A 21762-nucleotide genomic window follows, 5' to 3' on the forward strand; every position below is an offset into this window, starting at 1 on the left:
ACACATTTTTTAAACTAGATACCCCAATGATGATTGTGGCAAACTTTGGTAAAATTTGAGTTCAGAGGAGAAGATTTTTGTAAAAGTTAAAGGACTACGACTACGGACTACAACAGACGATGAACACCTAGTGATGGGAAAATCTCACACTGGACCTTTGGGCCAGGTGAGCTAAAAATTATACTATAATACAGCCAAAGAAAAATATCACACTTCCACAGGATCAATTTTTTTAAGCATACATTTGAAGTACTTATAAAATTTTCTTCTTCTTTAACAATACTGTAAGCATAATGTTTTGCCTGCCAGTGATAAGCAATCATGAAAGTTTTACTTTCTTCAATGAAAGTCAGACAAAAACGTTGATTTTTTTCCAGTTTTGACTTTTTTACTAATTTGTATCCAGTTTTATTTTTTTACTCTCAACACTACATGAAAAAACATTTTGATGGTCAGGAAACTGTTCATTTGGTTTTAGAACTTGTCTGACATTGACATTTATCCGTGTACAGTTCAAATAATCACAAAATAGTTGTTCATCTATAGAGAGATCTCTGCTAATTTCTGCAGAATCAGGCTGTCTGTCAAAAAGTCCAAAGACTGGATGTTTATCACAAGACTGTTCTTTTTCTTTGTAGCACATTCTCTTATCTATAACTTTATCACATGACTTTTTATCTTGTATTGAATTAGTTTGTTCACTGCATGACCCATTACATTTGTTGCATGTCAGTATACACTTTTCTATTCTGTTCATTTCAGCTTTCATAATTCTAGGCACAGCATGGTATACAAGTCTTGACTGTTCACTCATTATGCAGATATCACCACTGTGTAACATTATGGCTTCTGGTTTTGTTTCTTTGGTTAGACCTCCAATTAAAAATATGGCATCTTGGCCAAAACTGCAATCAAAAGTTTATTCATCAATTTCAACAAGTCTGATATAAATTATATCTTTTTTAAACTAATTACAGGAAAAATCTCTACAGGGGTTGAAATGCTAGTAGGGATAAAATGGTATAATCTTGATAAAATTGTAGCATTTGAAAAAACAGGATATAGTGTTTAATGAATGCATCAGCAATATGATTATAACCAGATCTTATGTGCTATCATTTACTGACATATATGGTCTGAAAATCTATCAGGGCTGAGTAAGGAGTCACAGAAAGGTGACCTTTAAAAAGTCTTTAGATTAAGATAAGATTCACCAGTAGCATTGTCTGTTATATCAAACATTCCAAACCCAAGGAAAAGTCAATAAAGCATGTTATAACTTACATAATCACCATGAAATGTTTAACTTCTTTGTTATGTAAACATTCTTTTATTAATGGCTATTTGAGTTAGTATTTGTCTAGTTAAATGTAAATTGTAAAATATTATGGATACAATTTTTTAAATAAAGGCAATTTTTCGTAATATTAAGTATTAAGCATACCTAATGGAAATCAATGGTGCATCATGGTCTAATTCTGAATGGTCAGTATGTCCTGCAAGTGTTGAATCCATGTGATAATAATTTACAATGGCAGCCTCTGGAGCATACAAAGGATAGCCTAATACTGATGCTATATATTTACAGAGTCTAGATAGGTCCACTGGAAATTCACTGTGTTTGTCTGTATAATATTTCTGTAATCAAAACTAGAAGAAATTTATCTTGTGATAAAAAAAACACTCCTACCATTCTAATTTTTGTTATAATAATGCATTCCTCAGAACAAAGGTAAAATGAATGAAATGTATTCAATAAACATTCAATTTGATAGTACCAAGAATATAACATACCTTTTTTATATGAGGAACTATTTCAATAACTGCAGGAGTTAATTGAGTATTTTGTACTAAATGGTTGCAATCCTTGAAATCCTATTTAACATTATTTTATACATGAATAAAAAAAAATAGAAATGGGCAATGGTAAATATGGAAAAGAAGTGGCATATTTTACAATGCATGTATTTTAATGAGACAGTGTTTTAATATTCAAGTTGTTAAATATTTAGGACTTTTAAGAAAATTTAAGTTACAGTACAAATGTTTACTCATGTTTTTTTTTTATGGATTGTGAGAATGACACACAGTGGAACAATCAGTTTATGTCTAATCTTATTATTCTAATGGGACGCTCTTTCACCTCATAAAAAAAGCTGTTTTCTATTTCCAATAAAATCTGGGGTACATGTACCCGACCATGTTGAAGTTACAACTGAATTTGCAATGTAAGTTGTATGTTGAATGACACTGAAGATCGAAAGTGACATTTTTTAGGGAGTTGCTTGTTGTGAATTTCATTAAATTGTTAAAAAAAGTAAATGTTTTTGCATTTCTATACTTTAAATCATGTAACACTGCTTAATTTAAAAACATTTTTGCTTCCTAAAATCAAAATGGCTGCCTTTCAAATACGTATAAAAGGTCTGCTTCGAACAAATTCCTTTTAGAATTGAAAGAATATTTTCATGCTCATTTTAACATAGGTAGGCATTATAAATGTGAAAATGTTAGACCTTGATCCCACTCAGTATAAAGATATTTACAAATATAATACCAAACTATGTTAGAATGAGCATAGAACATGATGAAAGAATTATTTCTTTATTCTTGTCATAATGGTCACTAACCTTGTTATCCCAGTCATAATGGTATCCTAGGGTGACCCATCTCAACTTCATCATCAAACTATCTTTGCTTGTTATATCCTTACTGCAATATGAAAATTATTATATCAATTAGGCTTACAAAAAAGAATTTGGTTTGAATAAAAGAAGTTCTACTAAACAGATTTTGTACACTATACTTTTTTATAAATATGACTTTATACAGAACAAGGCATTGCAGCAGTATAATTGATGTTCATAATAAACTTGTATGGCACCTGTAATATGTACATGTATAATACAATTACTGCAATATTAACTGTTATTTTTTTTTTATATATATTGTAATGTTAATTTTTCTACCAATGGGACAAACTGATGATATTCTTATAAGGCTATCAATACAGAGATGTCTTCTTTGCTTTGAACAATGGCATTAAACCAAATTCAGTAAAAACTTCTTCAATGCCAAATTGCATTTTCATTTTTATTACCATTCTATGATCTTATTATTAACCTTGATTCCTAAAAAAATAGTCATTCCATTTACATTTATCCCTATCTCTACTATTGTTGTACTATAAACTACTATGGATTCAGTTATTGAGGATATTTTGTATTTTTGTGGATACTTGTTTTCACGGTTTTAACAAATTCTGTATACAAACCAGTAGAAAATCTAGAGACTAGATGAACACTGAAATTTGTCATTCACCCAAACCAAATGAGTACCTCACCAATAAAAATTAATCATAGTCTGTACATTAATTGACAAACCTATGGTTAGCTTTACTGTACTGCCATACATCATGTTTATCTACTGAAGATAGCTGAGAATCAATATTGGTGATATTTGGTGCCAGTGGATAAGTTTTAATACATTCCTCCATCCAATAACGCTGACCTCCATCTTCAAATGGGTTCAAAATTATTAGGAATCCTACAAGTTACATAGAAAAGCCAGACAGTAAAATGTGTGATTAATTTTGCTGACACAAGATTTTTGCAAACTGATGATCTATAATAAACCCCTTTTAGCTCACCCGGCCGAAAGACCAGTGTGAGCTATTGCCATCACCTGGCATCCATTAACTTTTATACCAATCATCCCCTTAGAAACAATAATTGGAAGATAAAGTGTTGACACAAAGATATGTCTCACCTGATTGAAATTTTGATAGTACATGTACTATGCAAATGTTCAAATTCAAATGGCATCACTAAAACAGGTAGACTATCCAGAACTTTTAAGGTCAATAAACCATGACTGGGGAGGCAGGGCCATATAATCTCAAATGAAATGTGCTCATGCTTATACAACTGCATACTAAATATCACTTAAATCTCATTAGTGGACCCCCTTAAACTGACCTAATCACAAACTTTAACTATGTAAACTATGGAAAAGATGGGGACAAATAATCTCCATGGAAATGAGACGTGCCAATACTAAAACAACTCCATACGAAATATCATTGATTTACTCCTTTAAACTGACCTAAATTGACACATCCACTGAAAACAGCATGCATTAGTCTAGCACCTTTGTGACTTCACCAAGGTGAGACAAAAACTTTGCAACAATCATTCGAAGCATTTTTAATTTTCAAATATATGTGTGATGATCCAGCCTAACAACCAATCTAACAGGGCAACATTGTTCAGAATGTAAAGATCTACCAACTGTCCCTTTTGATCAAAATCGAAACAACTCCTTCTAGGAGCTATTGTCCTTAAATGACGATTTTTACCAGTACTTTGCATTTTTTGTGAAAGCTATAGTCATGATAGTAGATGGTTAGAAACATAAACAGAAAACTAAAGCAAAAAATATCTTCAAATAAGTCAAATGGCTGAAATTGTGGGGTCAACTCTTTACAGGAGTTATTGCCCTAAACTAATGATGTTTGGCCAAGTTTGGTGTTTTTCTTTACCCCATGATAACTGTGTATTCTTTGAATAATCAAAAATACATATATATATATATATATATATATACTAACCTGGGCAACTGTCAAGTGTGTACGCTTTCCATTGATCAACAGGTTTGAGTCCTTTTACAGCTGGATGATCTTGGACTTTAAGAGTAAATAAACTAACCTATCAATTGTTAAAAAAAAGGAAGTCAATGAGCAGTCACAATAAAGAGTATTGAGATAATTACTGTCATTAAATAAAACAACAGCTAACACCTAGAACAAGTTTGGCAAATGTCTGTGTATTTAAACAACACGAACAATCATCAAAATTATATGATCTATCTCTGTCTGTGGAATTACCTTTGATTTTGTTCTAGTTTTTACATTCTTCTTGCAATTATTTTCTTGAAAATTTTGGATTTTTATTTGTAAACATGGTTTGGCAATTCAGCAGACAGCTTATCAAAAAAATTGGCAAATAATATTGAACAGTGAATGGATCTTGTGTAACTTCACAATTTTCCTTTTGATGTTTATCTTTCTTTAACTGTTAGATATTGATAAATAAATCCTTTCTTTCATTCTCAGAATATAACAATCAATTTTGACCAAAGAATTTAAGTGACTTCTTATCACAGTTATTTTATATAGATGGTACATGTATGTCAGTGTAATTTATTATAAAAGTTAAATAGTAATTTTGAATTTTGATTTGAGATTATTGGTCTGTTTACTGAAACTGAGGTCAAGGATATATTCTAAATTTTGACCTATGCTTTTTATCTTCAGAAACAGATATTGATAAACAGATAAAAGGATTTTTCCAAACTGTAACTTGAAACTTGACAAACAAGTGCAATATAAATGTGCATGTACATGTATATGGGTAAAGTAATAAAGCAATATCTTATAATTATAGCTTTCTTCATTTAAAGATTTGAAATAAAGCTTCATATATATGTAATACAGATCTGCAGTCTTTTTATACGCCCGTTTACGGGACGTATTATGGTATACCGTTGTCCGTCCGTCTATCCGTCCGTCTGTCTGTCGTCAACATGTCGGACATTCACTCAAAAATGCCCTAACCAATTTGCATAAAACTTTGGTGGATTGTTTATATCTATTGACGTGAGCTCCATTTCGTTTTTTATAAAATTTAGATTTTACTTTTCCGAGTTATGGGGTTTTATTCATTAATAAAATGCTCCGCAGGGCGCAGCTTGATACGACCGCAGAGGTCGAACCCTGAACAGTTGGGGGAAGTATGGACACAACATTCAAGCTTGATACAGCTTTGGATTTGGATTGTGATTAAATATTTGACACAGCATAGGTTTCTAACACAGATTGAATGTGGTCTAAGAACTTAAAAATTTTAAATTGGACATTCACCTATTATGGTCCAATATCCAAAATCTAAATACATGGTTAGATTCAGCATATCAAAGAACCCCAATAATTCAATTTTTGTTAAAATCAAACTAAGTTTAATTTTGGACCCTTTGGACCTTAATGTAGACCAATTTGAAAACGGAACCAAAAATTAAGAATCTAAATACACAGTTAGATTCGGCATATCAAAGAACCCCAATAATTCAATTTTTGATGAAATCAAACAAAGTTTAATTTTGGACCCTTTTGACCTCAATGTGGACAAAGTTGATAACGGGGCCCAAAAATAAAAAATCTAAATACATGGTTAGATTCAGCATATCAAAGAACCCCATATATTCAATTTTTGTTGAAATCAAACAAAGTTTAATTTTGGACCCCGATTTGGACCAACTTGAAAACTGGGCCCATATTCAAAAATCTAAATACATGTTTAGATTCAGCATATCAAAGAACCCTAAGAATTCATTTTTTGTTAAAATCAAACTAAGTTTAATTTTGGACCCTTTGGACCTTAATGTAGACCAATTTGAAAACGGAACCAAAAATTAAGAATCTAAATACACAGTTAGATTCGGCATATCAAAGAACCCCAATAATTCAATTTTTGATGAAATCAAACAAAGTTTAATTTTGGACCCTTTGGACCTCAATGTGGACCAATTTAAAAACGGGGCCCAAAATCCAAAAACTAAATACACGGTTAGATTCAGCATATTAAAGAACCCCATGAAATCAAGAATAAAACCCCATTGAAATTGGTCAAGAAATAAGCAATTTATAGGAAGTATCTTCTTTTGCACAATCCTGTGCTATTAAATATTTCTTGCTATTGCGCAATACTGTACAATTGACAATTTCTTGCTATTGCGCAATATTGTGCTATTGGATATTTCTTGCTATTGCACAATACTGTGCAATTGAAGATTTCTTGCTATTGCGCAATACTGTGCAATTGAAGATTTCTTGCTATTGTGCAATACTGTGCAATTGAAAATTTCTTGCTATTGCACAATACTTATTATATAATAATTTACACATCCTGTTTGGTGTGTATCTCCTACCATATCATTATTATTTGATTTTAAATATAAATCAGAAATAACCAACTTAAAATGGAAAATTTTAAAAGAAACAAAAAAGGAAAAAAAGAAAAAAAATGAAAAAAAAATAAATCCCCTCCCAAAATTTTTTGAACCCCCATTATGATTCATCACCCCCAAACTCAATCCCAGCCTTCCCTTTGTGGTATGGTACCTTGCAGTACAATTTCAGAGAGATCCATACACTTGAACACAAGTTATTGTCTGGAAACTAGAAAAAAATGTGTTTTTTGGCCCCTTTTTGGCCCCAAATTCCTAAACGTTTAGGGCAATTACCCCCAAACTCAAACCCAGCTTTCCCTTTGTGATATGGAACCTTGTAGTACAATTTCAGAAAGATCCATACACTTACACACAAGTTATTGTCATGAAACTAGAAAAATGCTTGTTTTTTGCCCCTTTTTTGGCCCCTAATTCCTAAAATTTGGAGGCAATTACCCCCAAAATCAATCCCAGCATTCCTTTAGTGATATGGAACCTTGTGGTACAATGTCAGAGAGATCCATACACTAACACACAAGTAATGTCTGGAAGTTACAAAAATGCTTATTTTTGGCCCCTAATTCCTTTACTGTTATTACCATAACCCCCAAAATCAATCCCAACCTTCCTTTTGTGGTATTGAACCTTGTGGTAAAATTTCATAAAGATCCATTCACTTAAACTAAAGTTAGAGTGCGAAAACCAATGTGTCTTCGGACGACGCTGGACGACGACGACGACGATGACAACGCCAACGTCATACCAATATACAACCACAAAAATTTTTTTGCGGTCGTATAAAAAAAGGGGGATTTTCCAGTTTTCGGACAATAAGTCAAAAATGCTTTCACCAACTTGAAAGAAATTGTGGTGAATTGTTTATATCTATTGACATGAGCTCCCTTTCGATTTTTATAAATTTTAGATTTTACTTTTCTGAGTTACAGGGTTTTATTCATAAAAAAAAAGGGGGATTTTCCAGTTTTCTGACAAAAACTCAAAAATGCTTTCAGCATTTCTTATGAAACTTTGGTGAATTGTTTGTATGTATTGATGTAAGCTCCCTTGAGAATTTTATTAATTTTACATTTTACATTTCTGAGTTGTGGGGTTTTATTCATTAAAAAAAGGGGTGATTTTCTAGTTTTCGGAACAATAACTCAAAAATGCTGTCACCAATTCTCATGAAACTTTGGTGAATTGTTTATATCTATTGATGTAAGCTCCCTGTTTATTTTCATAAATTTCTAATATGACATTGAGAATTAATTGAACTTTATTTGTTTATAGTCTGACAACAGATTTACTAAGTATTGCACAACAGCAAGAAATCTTTTTAAGGAATGACAGTAATATTTTTTCTGTCTATGAAGAAATAACATCAAAAATGAGGTGCACACTGAATAACCCGCGTAGCGGGTTATTTTAAAGTGTGCACCACATTTTTTATGTTATTTCGAATAGACAGAAAAAAATATTACAGTCATTTCTTATAATTTAATTCTAAATTCCATTTTAAACCGGAGTAAACCATGAAAAAACGTTGATGACGTCACGGTCACATGACAAAATTATGTCTATGAGCTGATAAACAAAACAACGTCAGCCAATCAGAAGACGTGTTACATCCAAAATTAAATTATAATTGAATATATTATAAATTCAATTCATATAACCAATTTCAAGTTCTTTGACTACATTTATTCAGAAACCTATAATATGTCAAATATTTAATTACAATCCAAATTCAGACCTGAATCAAGCTTGAATATTGTGTCCATTTTTGCCCCAACTGTTCAGGGTTGGACCTCTGCAGGCGTATCTAGCTGCGCTCAGCGAAGCAGTTTATTATTTTTAGATATCATGGCCAAGTCACTAAAATAGAGGTCAATTTTAAATTTCAACTTTTCGTTGTCTACAAATGTAGTCCCTAGTGTGGGACAGTGTAGTGTACAACTTGCAATTTTTTTTCATACACCTTCCACATTTCTTTATATTTTTGCATAGAATAGTAAGAAGGGTTGGGTGGGTTGGGGGGTGGGGGGGGGGGGGGTGATAGTACGTATACATGTCAAAAAATTTGGGACATTAATTTTTAGGTTAAGTAGTGATTTGGTCCAGTTGACATGGTTGAGTAAGGTCATACATTAAAAAAAACCTTAACATAAAATTGTCCATATTTTGTGTTAGAGCTGATAGACTTTTCCATAATTTTGAAATAATTGTTCAAAAAGTAGTATGCTACAATGTAAAAATCTTTTTGGGATAGAGCAAGATTGATTATTAAAATTTTGCATTTGTTGCTCAGGCCATGGAAAAATTAATATTGGTTTCCCCTAAAAAGAGGCAGACAGGAAAATTTTTTTATTCAATCTTATTTTTTTGTGTGAAAAAAACGGTTTCATTCTACAGAGAATGTTGTTGTTAACCTTCACAGTAAATTCTTGTTTTACATTCTATATTGTGGTTAGTCCTATAATATAAGACTTCGTAGGTTCATAACATTTACATTCAACGTTTTTTATTTGATATTTTTTTTTACTATCAATGTTGAACCTAAAAAAACGTTGAATGTAAATGTTAATTTGTTATGAACCTACGAAGTCTTATATTATAGGACTATATTGTGGTATACACGGTATAAGCTACATGTATGTGTCTCTAAAGGAGTGATAATTGACCAATGTTGAAATACTTTTAAGAGATTATCAGACAATTTTAAAAAGCATTATTGAAAATTGTCAATTGAAACCAAAGCAACACTTTTTTTTCATCTCCGTAGGTATATTTTAAAATATGCGTTAACCTTTATAAGTTATAACGCCCATTTCAATGGCATGTTTTAACACACCTTTGATAGAGACTTATCAATGTCTATGACGTCTGAAAAATTTGGAACAGGATTACGCTGTTTATAACGTTTAAATTCGCCTTTGAAATTATCAACTAAATCTGTCATCTCCTCCAGTGATCTCCATTAAAGTGGTGATTTATGACTTTGCAGACCACAGCAAAGAAATAAGGAAAAAATGAACATGTGTCAAAGTATCTAACTTAATGTGTCTCACATAAAAACAAAACCTAGTTAGGAGAGATAATTAAAGATTTTGCGTATTTTTTGTCAAGATTTTATCCCTTTTCCCGAACTTTTCCTAAACGCCTAGCATAAAATGCACACTGTATACTGTTCCTTATTGGTCACACTAAAAAGAGTCTGGCTTATCCTTGGACTTAAAAAACAAGAGACTCTTTAAAAAAAATGCCTGTGTCGCTCACTTGGATCTAACGTATGTGCATCCTCAAAAATGGCCAAAATTATAGTCTTGAATGACAACAACGTTATTGATGATGTTACTGATCATCATCATGGTTGCTGTTTACAGCTTCCGGGAGTCAGATTTTGCAGAAAACGCAATCATCATTTAAGGGCAATTACTTCTTTAGGAGTCATCAAATCATTTGCGGAGATGATTTGCTAATATTGTAAGTTTTGTAGATCTTATATAGCTGATCATTTTTGCTGTTTACAGTTTCCAGTGCCTACCTATCTATTCAAGTAAAGTTTTCGAGATAATTGGCCAAATTATAAAAATTAGTAATAAAAAATAACTCCTATATAATGAGTCATCAAATGTTTTCAGTCATATTGGTATTTTGTAGATCTTGTTATTGTTGAACCTTTCTGTAGTTTACAGTTTCTACCTATCTATTATAGTGTTCGAGACATTTGGCAAAGTAAACACAACAAGTAGTTTAAAACTTGAAAAAAAAATCGTCATTTGTGGGCAATAACTCCTTCAGAGAGCATTCAATAGTTTCGGTTGATCATTTTTCTGTTAACAATTTCACCTATCTATCAATCTTTTCGAACTACTAGTACCTTGAATTGACAATAACACGAAATTATGTCAAAAATCGTCATTTAATAAAGCGGGGCTATATCTCCTTAAGATATCATCTTTTTTTACTTTATTAACCATATTTTAGTGCGAAGTACACATAATAATTGAAAACAAGTTGTTCCAAATTACAAAGGTTCTCTTCAGTTAATATGAATAATCATTATAATACTGTGACACGAGGATCTGGATGGAGTTTACAGAATAGAGAATAATGACAAAAACTTGAAAGTAATTAATAGAGAAAAATGAGCAAAAAATACATGATAAAGAATAGAGAACAATTGGGTGCAACAGAATAAAGAATCACTATGGAAAATAAAAGAATTAGGTAATAAAATAATGATTACAGAAATTAACGATGTATATAATAAAAAAATCATCCAATTACAGAAGAAAATTGATTGTATATTGATTGACTCGTACAGTCTTGAGAATTATATAGAACAAACGTTATTTTTAAAGATAAAGAAAAATGCCCTAAGATTTTAAAGAATACAGAAATGAAAGACCCCATTTATACCCTCATACACATGCATCAGAAATAAATATATAAAGAAATATCTTAAATGTAGAAGCAAAAGTCATTCAATGGTTTCGGTCATACCTGAGACTACTAGCTATAACTCTCAGGTCATACCAAGTTGGCTTTGTTGTAAAACTTGCATTATTGATTATTTTGCTGTTAACAATTTTTATCTATCATTTATAGTTTTCCCGAGAAAATAGGCAAAACTATGGGAATTAGCAAAATCCCTTCATTTAAAGACAATACTTATCTCCTTAAAGACTTTTTCAATGGTATCTGTTAATTGCTTTTTTGTAGATCTTGTATTGCTGATAATTTCTATCATAACAGTTTTCACCTATCTTTAATAGTTTTGAGAGAATAGTAAAAAAAAAACAGGCACTTGTCTCTGCAAAAAAATACTTTAAAGTATATATATTTTTTCATAAATAGTGTCTGTGGGCAAAAACCTGAAAAATAGCCACTTTCGTCATCGACAATATAACTACTTTAATTTTGGTAGTATAACAAGTAGGTAGAAATTTTTATTTTGTTAAGTTTGCCCTGTTAGATTGTTTTTCAAGCTATACCTATGTTCTATTTTTAGCCATGGCGGTCGTGTTTGTAAACTGACCGGAATAAAAAAAAAGTACAAACGTTATACTAGATACCCTAAGGGAGCTACCCAGTGGCGGATCCAGGGGGGGGGGGGGGGGTGTTCCGGGGGTTGGAACCCCCCTTTTTTTTGACGATCAATGCATTTGAATGGGGACATATAGTTGGACCCCCCCCCCCTTTATCCTGGGTTAGGAACCCCCCTTTTATAAAGGGCCAGATCCGCCCCTGCTACCGTTTGATTTTTTATTGGGGGGGGGGGGGCTAGGATGAACAATTTTGTCCTGCATTTTTTTAGTTGTAATTTCTGTCGTGCATTTTTTATTCACTCTATTCGGTCCTGCATTTTTTTTATTAGTTTATTCTGACTTTTTTACATAAATTGTCACCCTGCCTTTTTTTTTGCAAAGTTGCTCATCCTGCCTTTTGTTTTACTCAATACTCCTGTCCTGCCATTTTTCATCAAATATAGTCTGTATACAGTTAAAATGAAGTCTGTATGTATAGTTAAAATGTAATGTGTTCTGACTAATTAAGGCGTTCAAATCTCGTAAATCGATTACACAAAGACAAATCAAGATAACAAACAACAACTGAGCGAATTGCATGCAACTAAGGATCGAGATCGGGTGCGTCGCCAGGGTAAGCGTCTCCTGCAATACATGCCCCAGGCATGATGCATCACCCGCCATACGAATTCACTTAGTCAAAATATCGCAATCGGGAATTGGGCACAATCGGCTAAATACCAGACGACTATACTAATATCTAAAGATATACGACCGCGAAAACAAGTTGCTAGTGGGTTGAGAGACCGATCGACAAATTGTATCGGTTAACCATTTCGTGAAGGAGACCGTAATAATAATAATAATAATAATAAATTCTTTATTTAAAGAGGGTAACTCAATTGGAAGTAGTCTAATTTTCATTGAGGCCCTCAAACAAAATACATGTATACAGTTAACATTCATATATTCATACATTAAAATACAATATATATTACTAGTATATACACAATTCAATCATTCAAACATACAAATGGCAATAATTAGTAAAGTTTTGATTAAATTTTCTTATTCTTACAATAAAAGAAAGAAAACAAATTATTCGACTTGCATAGAATTTTCAAGAAAATGATTATAACAATGTTTCTTAAATAATTCCACATTTCGACAATTTTTTATTTTGAGTGGTAAATTATTCCATACCTTTGTTGCAGAATAAGGAAAAGATTTTTTATAAAAATTTGTATTTGGTCTTGGAACAAATAGATCATTATTAGAGACAGATCGTAAGTTGTGGTGTTGCACATCATTAATATTATTAAGTAATCAGGTGCTAGTCCATTTACAATTTTATACATTAGAATTGATTGTTGGTATTTTATTCTTTTTGTAAAAGATAGCCATTTTAAAGATGAAAACATAAAATTAGATGGAACAGAAATATCGCATTCAAGTATAATTCTTGCTACTCTTTTTTGAAGTTTTATGATTCTATCTGAACCTTTTTGTAATAAATTTCCCCGAACTGAACTACAATAGTCTATATATGGTAGAATCAGATTGTATTATATGTCTCTGGTAGAATATATGCATTTTAAAATAGTTGTCTTGTGTGTATAGGCAAATATACTTTAATTTTAAACAAAAGTGATATTTTAGATGAGATAATCTTGCATATACGATCAACATGATCCTCCCAGCTTAAATTTCGACAATTATGTAGTGTCGATTTCAGACGTTTTTCCTCATAACTCTTTTGGAGCAGTTTTTGTGTATAGAGCACACTACTCTAAACGAAGTCCGTATAGTGTGAACATGCACAAGCGTAACGTACTAACTGAGACATGTAAACGCCATACGATGGAGCAGAGGGTTTTTACTGCTGAGAAAGGGGAAGTTGACAATTGGAAAGACGACATCATTACGTTTGTCATAGACTTTAGTTTGGAGTCGTCCATCTGTATCAATATCGAGGAAAAGATCAATATATGAAGCAGACATTCTACTTTCGGTAGTATCATTAATCTCAAGTTCACTGGGATATATGAGGTGTGGGCACTCATTGAAATGTGAGATTTTGAATGTGAAAAAGTATATCTGAATGTGAAATTAAAAAACTTATCAAGATGTTTCTTCTTTTTGACTTTGAGAAGGTTCTGTATGAATTCTGATTCATATGAGTACAAATACAAGTCGGACAGTAGTGGTGCACAACTAGTTTTCATTGGAATACCGACTGTCTGCTCTGTCTGCTGAAATATCAATACACCTAACTCAACAAATATTTTGCTTATCAAAAAGTCCAGCATTTTTTATAATATCATCTTCAATGCATTTGTTGTGGGAATCAGTGTGGTTTTCGAAAAGTAAATTTTTCACGACGTAAAACTGGGAATTTGTATCTACTTTTTCCCATATTTATAGAAAAAGCTGTTTAATGAAGTCGATCTTTCAATTGAGCATTAGGAATAGCAGTGGAAAGAGTAGAAACATCAAGGTTTTGATATTACTGCAAAATTGTAAAGATTGTGATTGGATATTTTGGAGTAGATCTTTAGAATTTTTAAGAATCCACATCTGATTGACAACGCTGGTTCTAAATACCTCATTGCAATATTTCTTAAGATCATCATTCTATATATGAGGGGCCTGATGGGGGGGGGGGGGTCTCATCACGATTCACGAGTTGATTTTTTTGTCAGTCACGATTCACAGAAAATAAATTTCCATGATCACGGATCACGAAAATATAAAAAAAAATAAATCTGTAGAAAAACGGATCACGATAGCGAAAATGCGCCGATCACGAAGAACGAAAATAAACCATCAGGCCCCTCATATATATCTACAGTAACACACGTGGCTTGTAGAGGGTATATCATTCATGCATCATACATCATAACATGTTTAACTCCGCCACATTCTTTATGTGCCTGTCCCAAGTCAGGAGCCTCAGTGTAGCAAGTTCAGTGGTTGTCGTTGGTTCATGTCTGTCATATCTTTTTTTTTCGTAAACTGTTTTGCTATAAATTAGGCCGTTAGTTTTTGTAGAGAAGATTTTTGAAAATCGGTCAATCAGGATTCGGACTGTCTCTGGCGGTAGCGTTTCCGATCCCATTGATACCAAAGAGGATTATTTGTGGAGGTCCTTCTATATATTATTCCAGCCAAATAATCGTTTACCATTGGCGTAGTGGTTTCAGAGATGAACATGTGATTTTCATGGTTTCAGTTGAAACTATGTGCCACCAACGCAGCTATGTTTACAACTCGAGTAACATTAAACGAGGAAAGTATGTAGAGGGTTTCCCAATCATCAAATCTATGAAATTTCCCATAAATTTGACCTTGAAGTTAGAGGTTTTGACTGCCACGTTTATCTTCTGACCAGAACCAAATGAGGATAATTTGTAAAAGACCTTTGATAAATCAATCCTGCCAAGGTTGGTTAAAATTGGTCGTGTATATAGTTTCATGGAAATTTATAAGATGTGATTTCCTGTAAGATTTCAATTGGAACTATGTACAATAACACTATATAAAAATAAGGAGATGTTTGCCAACAAATCAGAATTAAATGAGAATCACTTGTATTGTAGACGGACTCCCAATAATCTGTCCTGTAACGTTGTAAACAATTCCGCTTGTATTTTCAGAGAAGTTGTTTTGAAAATTGGCGAATCAGAATCAATGTTTGCCTCTTATCCCATCAAAACCAAAATGAGGATAATTTGTAGAGGTACTTTTATATATAATTCCTGTCAAATGTTTTTCACATCAAACCAGGAACATATATATTGACATACTGTTCCCAGATCAAACCTAGTGGTTTCAGAGAAAAAGATGAACGTGATTTTCCAAAGTTTCAATGGAACGGTGTGCTCATATGCTGCCTTGTTTGACATTCGATCATCATTAAATCAGTATAGTTTATTGAGGGGCTCTGAATCATTAATCGAACAAAATTGTCAAAATAGTCTCTGGCAGCCACATTATTCGCCCAATCGGGACCAAAACGAAAATAGTTTGTAGAAACCTTCAATAACATTTAACATACAAAGATTGGAAAACAATTTGCAATGTAGTTCATAGAAAATGTAAAAATGTGATTTCCGAGAGAATTTCAACAGGAACTATAAGCCATCACTGCCACCATGTTTGCAACCAATTAAACAGAACATGAGTCTTCAAATCATCAATCAAAATTGAAAAAAATCATTTTGCCTTGTAGTTTCAAATATGACTTCTGAAAAAATTGCCAATCAAATTTAAAGATTGCCTTCTGTTTGACATGTTTTTGTCTTATTAGAAGCAAGTGGAAGTAATTTGCAGAGGCCTTTTAATACAACAATCCTGCCATACTTGATTTAAAAAAGAGTAACACAATGGACATCACTAGTGAAGCAGAAATTCATGACCCTTTTCGAAGACCTGAGTTTCCCCATCAGTTTTTGGTAGGGTTTGAGTTGCTGAATCCTTAGTTTTCTGTGTAATGTTTTGTCATAGTTTTTTGTCTTATCATTGCTTTTCTTTTTGGCCATGGTGTTGTTTGCTTATATTGGACTATGATTGTTGTTGGTTTTCTTCTACTTTTCAGCTATGGTTTCCATGAGAACTATATGCCACCATGTATATCTGCTTGTTTGAAGATGAGTTTCATACCATTTCACCTTGTAGTTACAGAGACTATTTTTGAAAATTTATCAATTAGAATACAAGTTTGTCTCTGGCAGTCATACTTTTTTGTCCAATCAGAACCAAGTGAGAATAGTTTGAGGACCTTCAATGCATTTTTCCTGATATGTTTGGTTAGTTCATAGAAAATAATGAAAATATAATTTACCATAGGATTTCAACAGGAACTATGTGCCACCAATGCTGATTGATCACGGTTAAAATAGACTTCATATCATCAATTCTGTAAAGTTTCAAATTCTTTAAGCCTTGTAGTTTCAAACTAGAGGCTCTAAAGAGCCTGTGTCGCTCACCTGCATCTTCAACAATCAACACTTCTAGGTAAAAGATCATCATTAAAGGACAATAACTCTTAATAAGGAGCAAACTGATAATTTCATTCATGTTGATGTATTTGTAGATCTTGTCCTGCTGATCATTTTTGCACTTAAAGTTTCTATCTATGTATTAAAAATTTTAAGATAATATGCAGAAACATGGTAAACAAAATCATCATTTAAGGGCAATAACTCTTAAAAGGAGTTCACTGAAAATTTGGCCATGTTCACTTATTTGTTGATCATGTCTTGTTTATCATTTTTAATATTTAGATTTCTATCTATCTATTTACAGTTTTCAAGATAAACAGCAAAATATGCAAAAAAAAAAAAAAAAAAGGTAAAAATTGTCATTTTAATAAGTGCAATAACTGCTAAAAAGAGTCACAAACTATTTCACCATTATCAACTTATTTGTAGATCTTGTCTTGCTGATCATTTTTGCTTTTTAAAGTTTCTATACATCTATTATAGTTTTCAAAATTACAGGCAAAAACACAGAAGATTGGTAAAAATAATCATTTATGGGCAAAAATTCCAATAAGGAGTCAACTGACAATTTCAGCCATATTTGACACGTTTGTAGATCTTGTCTTGCTGATCATTTTTGCTATTTAAAGTTTCTATCTATCTATTATAGTTTTCAACAATGCAAAAACACATACAATTGGTAGACGTCGTAATTAAATGGCAATCACTCCACTCAGAAGTCAACTGACAATTTACACCTTGTTGAATCATTTGTAGATCTTGCCTTGCTGATCGTTTTGCTATTAAAAGTTTCTATCTTTCAAGAAAGTGACAAATATGAAAAAATAAAATGCTTCGCTGAGAGCAGCCTGATACGACCGCAGAGGTCGAGCCCTAAACAGTTGGAGAAAATTTTGATATAATATTCAAGCTTGATACTGTCTGAATTTTGATTGTGATCAAATTTTTGACATAATATAGGTTTCTGACACAAAATAAATGTGGTAAAAGATCTTAAAAATCTATTGCGCAATACTGTTCAATTGAAGATTACTTCTTGAATCTTTTACAAAATTTGAAATTTGAAAATTTTTGAAAAAAACATGAATTCCTTAAAAAAATTGGACCCCCCCCCCACGCGACTTTTGGAATCCCCCATTGGAGCAATTACCCCAAGACTCGATCCAATTCTTTCCTTTGTAGTATGGAACCTTGTAGTACAATTTCAGAGTGATCCATACACATCTAACACAAGTTATTGTTTGGAAACTAGAATAATGCATGTTTTTGGCCCCTTATTCCTACATAATTGAGGCAATTACCCCCAAACTCAATCCCAGCCTTCCCTATGTGATATGGAACCTTATGGTACAATATCAGAGAGATCCATACACTTACACACAAGTTATTGTCTGGAAACTACAAAAATTGTTGTCTTTGGCTCCTTTTAGGCCCTTAATTCCTAAACTGTTTGCCCCATAACCCCTAATATGAATCCCAACCTTCTACCTGTGGTATTAAACATTGTTGTACAATTTCAGAGCAATCGAAATACTTATACTTAAGTTATTATCCTGAAACTAGAAAAATGTTTGTTTTGGGCCCCTAATTCCTAAACGGTTGGGACCATCATCCCCAAAATCAATCCCAACTTTCCTTTTGTGGTATTGAACCTTCTTAAATAAATGTGGATAGTGTCCACATGTGGACACAGATGATTCCCCCGCTTGCATATCCGGATGATATAGTTATAAAGGGACATAACTGAAGAACGGTAAAAGTGACGCTACCCAAATTTAAACTTGATCTGAGTTTTGTGGTACTAAGCATTGTGTGTAAGTCTCATAACATTTGGTTGAGGCTAACTTAAGTAGAGAACAGAAACTAAAAATTCAGGAATTTTTCCATTTGTAAATACGCATAACTCTTGAATGGTTGTGTATAAGTTTTATAACATTTGGTTGAGACAAACTAAAGTTAGAGAACGGAAACGAAAAATTCAGCAATTTTTATGTTTATAAAGGAACATAACTCAAGAATGGTAAAAGTGTCGCCACAAAATTTCGTACTTAATCTGTATTATGTAGTAATACGCATTGTGTATAAGTTTCTTAACATTTGGTTGAGGCAAACTAAAGTTAGAAAACGGAAACAAAACATTAAACTGAGTTTTGTGGTAACAAGCATTATATATACATTTCATTACATTAATTTAAGACAAACTCAAGTTAGAGAACGGAAATGAAAAATTCAGCAATTTTTTCATTTGTAAATGGGCATAACTCTAGAACAGTAATCAAAGTGCTTGTAAGCACGGAATGGTAAAGATTGCTTTAATTTATCAGTAGGAAGTAAAATTGAATATTGCATTGTATAAAGCATTGGTTGTAGTTGATTCAACTACCATTATGCACAAAGAAAGATAACTCCAATTTTCAAAGAAGACTTTAAAATATTTTTAGAAATGAAGGGTAAAAATTGCTTTAATTTTTCAGTGGAAGGTAAAATTAAACATTGCATTGTATAAAGCATTGATTGTAGTAAATTCAACTATAATCATGGACAAAGATAGATAACTCCAATTTTAAAAATACTTGATATTTAGAAAAAAAATGAAAAATTCAGCAATTTTTCCATTTGTAAAGGGCATAACTCTAGAACGGTAAAAGTGACGCCACCAAAATTCAAACTTGATCTGTATTTAGTGGTAATAAGCATTGTGTATAAGTTTCATAACATTTGGTTGAGGCAAACTAAAGTAAGAGAACGGAAACCAACTTTGGGACGTACGTACAGACGGACAAGGGTAAAACTTAATGCCCCCTCCGCTAGGGCGGGGGCATAAAAATTTCATAGAGGTCCATTAACTTAAACTTAAGTTATTGTCTGGAAACCAATGTCTCTAGGGTCGATGACGCAGACGACGACGACATCATACCATTATATGATCGCAAAAAATTTTTTGTGGTCGTATAAAAATTGGTAATTCATCATTTTAGGGCAATAACTCGTACAAGAAGTCATCTGACAGTGTTGATGTAATCAGACAGAAGTTAGATCTTACATTCAGTACATTTTTGCCATCAGATTTTCTTTATCTACAGCAGTTTTCAAGATGATAAGACAAAACTAGCATTTTATCCCTATGTTCTATTTTTAGCCATGTCAGCCAAATTGGTTGGCAGCGGGGTAATGGGACACATTTTTTAAACTAGATACCCCAAGGATGATTGTGACCAATTTTGGTCCAATTGGACCATAGTTTCAGAGGATAAGATTTTTGTAAAAGTTAACAGACGCAAAATGATGAAAAAAGCCGGGTCAGATGAGATAACAAGAGGCTCTCATGAGCCTGAATCGCTCACCTGCATTTCAGAGGAGAAGATTTTTAAATGTTAGCAAACTTGATGAACAAATTGTGTAAAATTGTCTTTAAAGGGCAATAACTCCTTAAGGGGTCAATTGACAATTATGGTCATATTAACTTTTTTGTAGATCTTACTTTGCTGAACATTATTGCTTCTTACAGTTTATATATATCTATAATAATATTCAAAATAATAACAAAAAACTGCAAAATTTTGTTAAAACTACCAATTCGGTGGCAGCAACCCAACAATGGGTTGTTTGATTCGTCTGAAAATTTCAGAGCTGATAGATCTTGACCAACTGAACAATTTTACCCCATGTCAGATTTGCTCTAAAAGCTTTAGTTTTTGAGATATAAGCCAAAAACTGCATTTGACCCCTATGTTCTATTTTTAGCCATGGCGGCCATGTTTGTCGATGGATCAAAACTTCGGATACAATTTATAAACTAGATACCCTAAAGAACATTTAATTAAAGTTTGAAGGTATTTGGCCCAGTAGTCAGAGAAGATTTTTGAAATAGTTTACGACGACAGACGACGACGACAGACGCCGGACGCCAAATGATGGCATAAGCTCACATGGGGCCCTTCGGGCCCCGGTGAGCTAAAAAGGTGATATGGGAAAATCTGCCAATCAGAATTAAAAATTGTCTCTTGCAACCATGTTTTTTCTTTTAATCAGACCAAAATGAGAATTTAGGAGGACCTACAAAGTTGGGTAAATAAACTGTTGACACAGAGATATGTCTCGCCTTTTCGCTATTTTGATAGTATAATGCAAATATTGAGTCCAAATGGCAATATTTAAACATATAGACTTTTTATAAACTATGCAAAACATTCAAAGTCAATGAACCATGACTTAAGGTGCAGGAACAAATAATAGCCATTGAAATGAGAAATGCCAATGCTAATAAAACTGCATACCAAATACCATTGACTTATCAAAAGTGGTTCCCTTAATACTAACCTAAACACAAACTTTAATTTGTAAACAGTGCATAAGTTTCAAAGTCATTGAACCTTGATAGGGGATGGGGCCAAATAATCTCCATGAAAAAGGAGACTTCAAATGCTAATACTATCATTAACTTAACATTAGTTGTTCCTCTTAAACTGATCTAATCACAAATTTAAACATGTAAACTATGCAAACATTCAAAATCAATAGACACTGACTGAGGGGGTGGGACAAAACAATCTCCACGGAAATGTGATGTGCCAATGCTAATACAACTAACTGCATACCAAATACATTGAATAACCACTAGCGGGTCCCTTTGAACTGACCTAATCACAAAATATTACATGTTAAGTAAGCAAAAGTTTTGAAGTCAATAGACCATGACTGAGGGGGTGAGCCAAATAATCTCC

The 21762-nt window shown here is 32.6% G+C and overlaps 1 protein-coding gene across 1 annotated transcript; it reads right to left on the minus strand.

The window, feature by feature from the left end:
• Positions 1-218: 218 nt before the first annotated feature.
• Positions 219-9990, minus strand: LOC127698173 (nucleic acid dioxygenase ALKBH1-like). Its single transcript, XM_052201525.1, has 6 exons — positions 9857-9990; positions 4610-4706; positions 3384-3546; positions 2631-2712; positions 1445-1638; positions 219-905 (listed from the first exon to the last, which is right to left on the minus strand). Exons 1-6 carry the CDS (start codon positions 9962-9964, stop codon positions 392-394), a joined length of 1158 nt encoding a protein of 385 aa, XP_052057485.1. The 5' UTR covers positions 9965-9990; the 3' UTR covers positions 219-391.
• Between the last annotated feature and the right edge of the window lie 11772 nt (positions 9991-21762).

This window comes from Mytilus californianus, unplaced genomic scaffold (genome assembly GCF_021869535.1).
Source record: "Mytilus californianus isolate M0D057914Y unplaced genomic scaffold, xbMytCali1.0.p SCAF_4, whole genome shotgun sequence".
Taxonomy (NCBI): domain Eukaryota; kingdom Metazoa; phylum Mollusca; class Bivalvia; order Mytilida; family Mytilidae; genus Mytilus; species Mytilus californianus.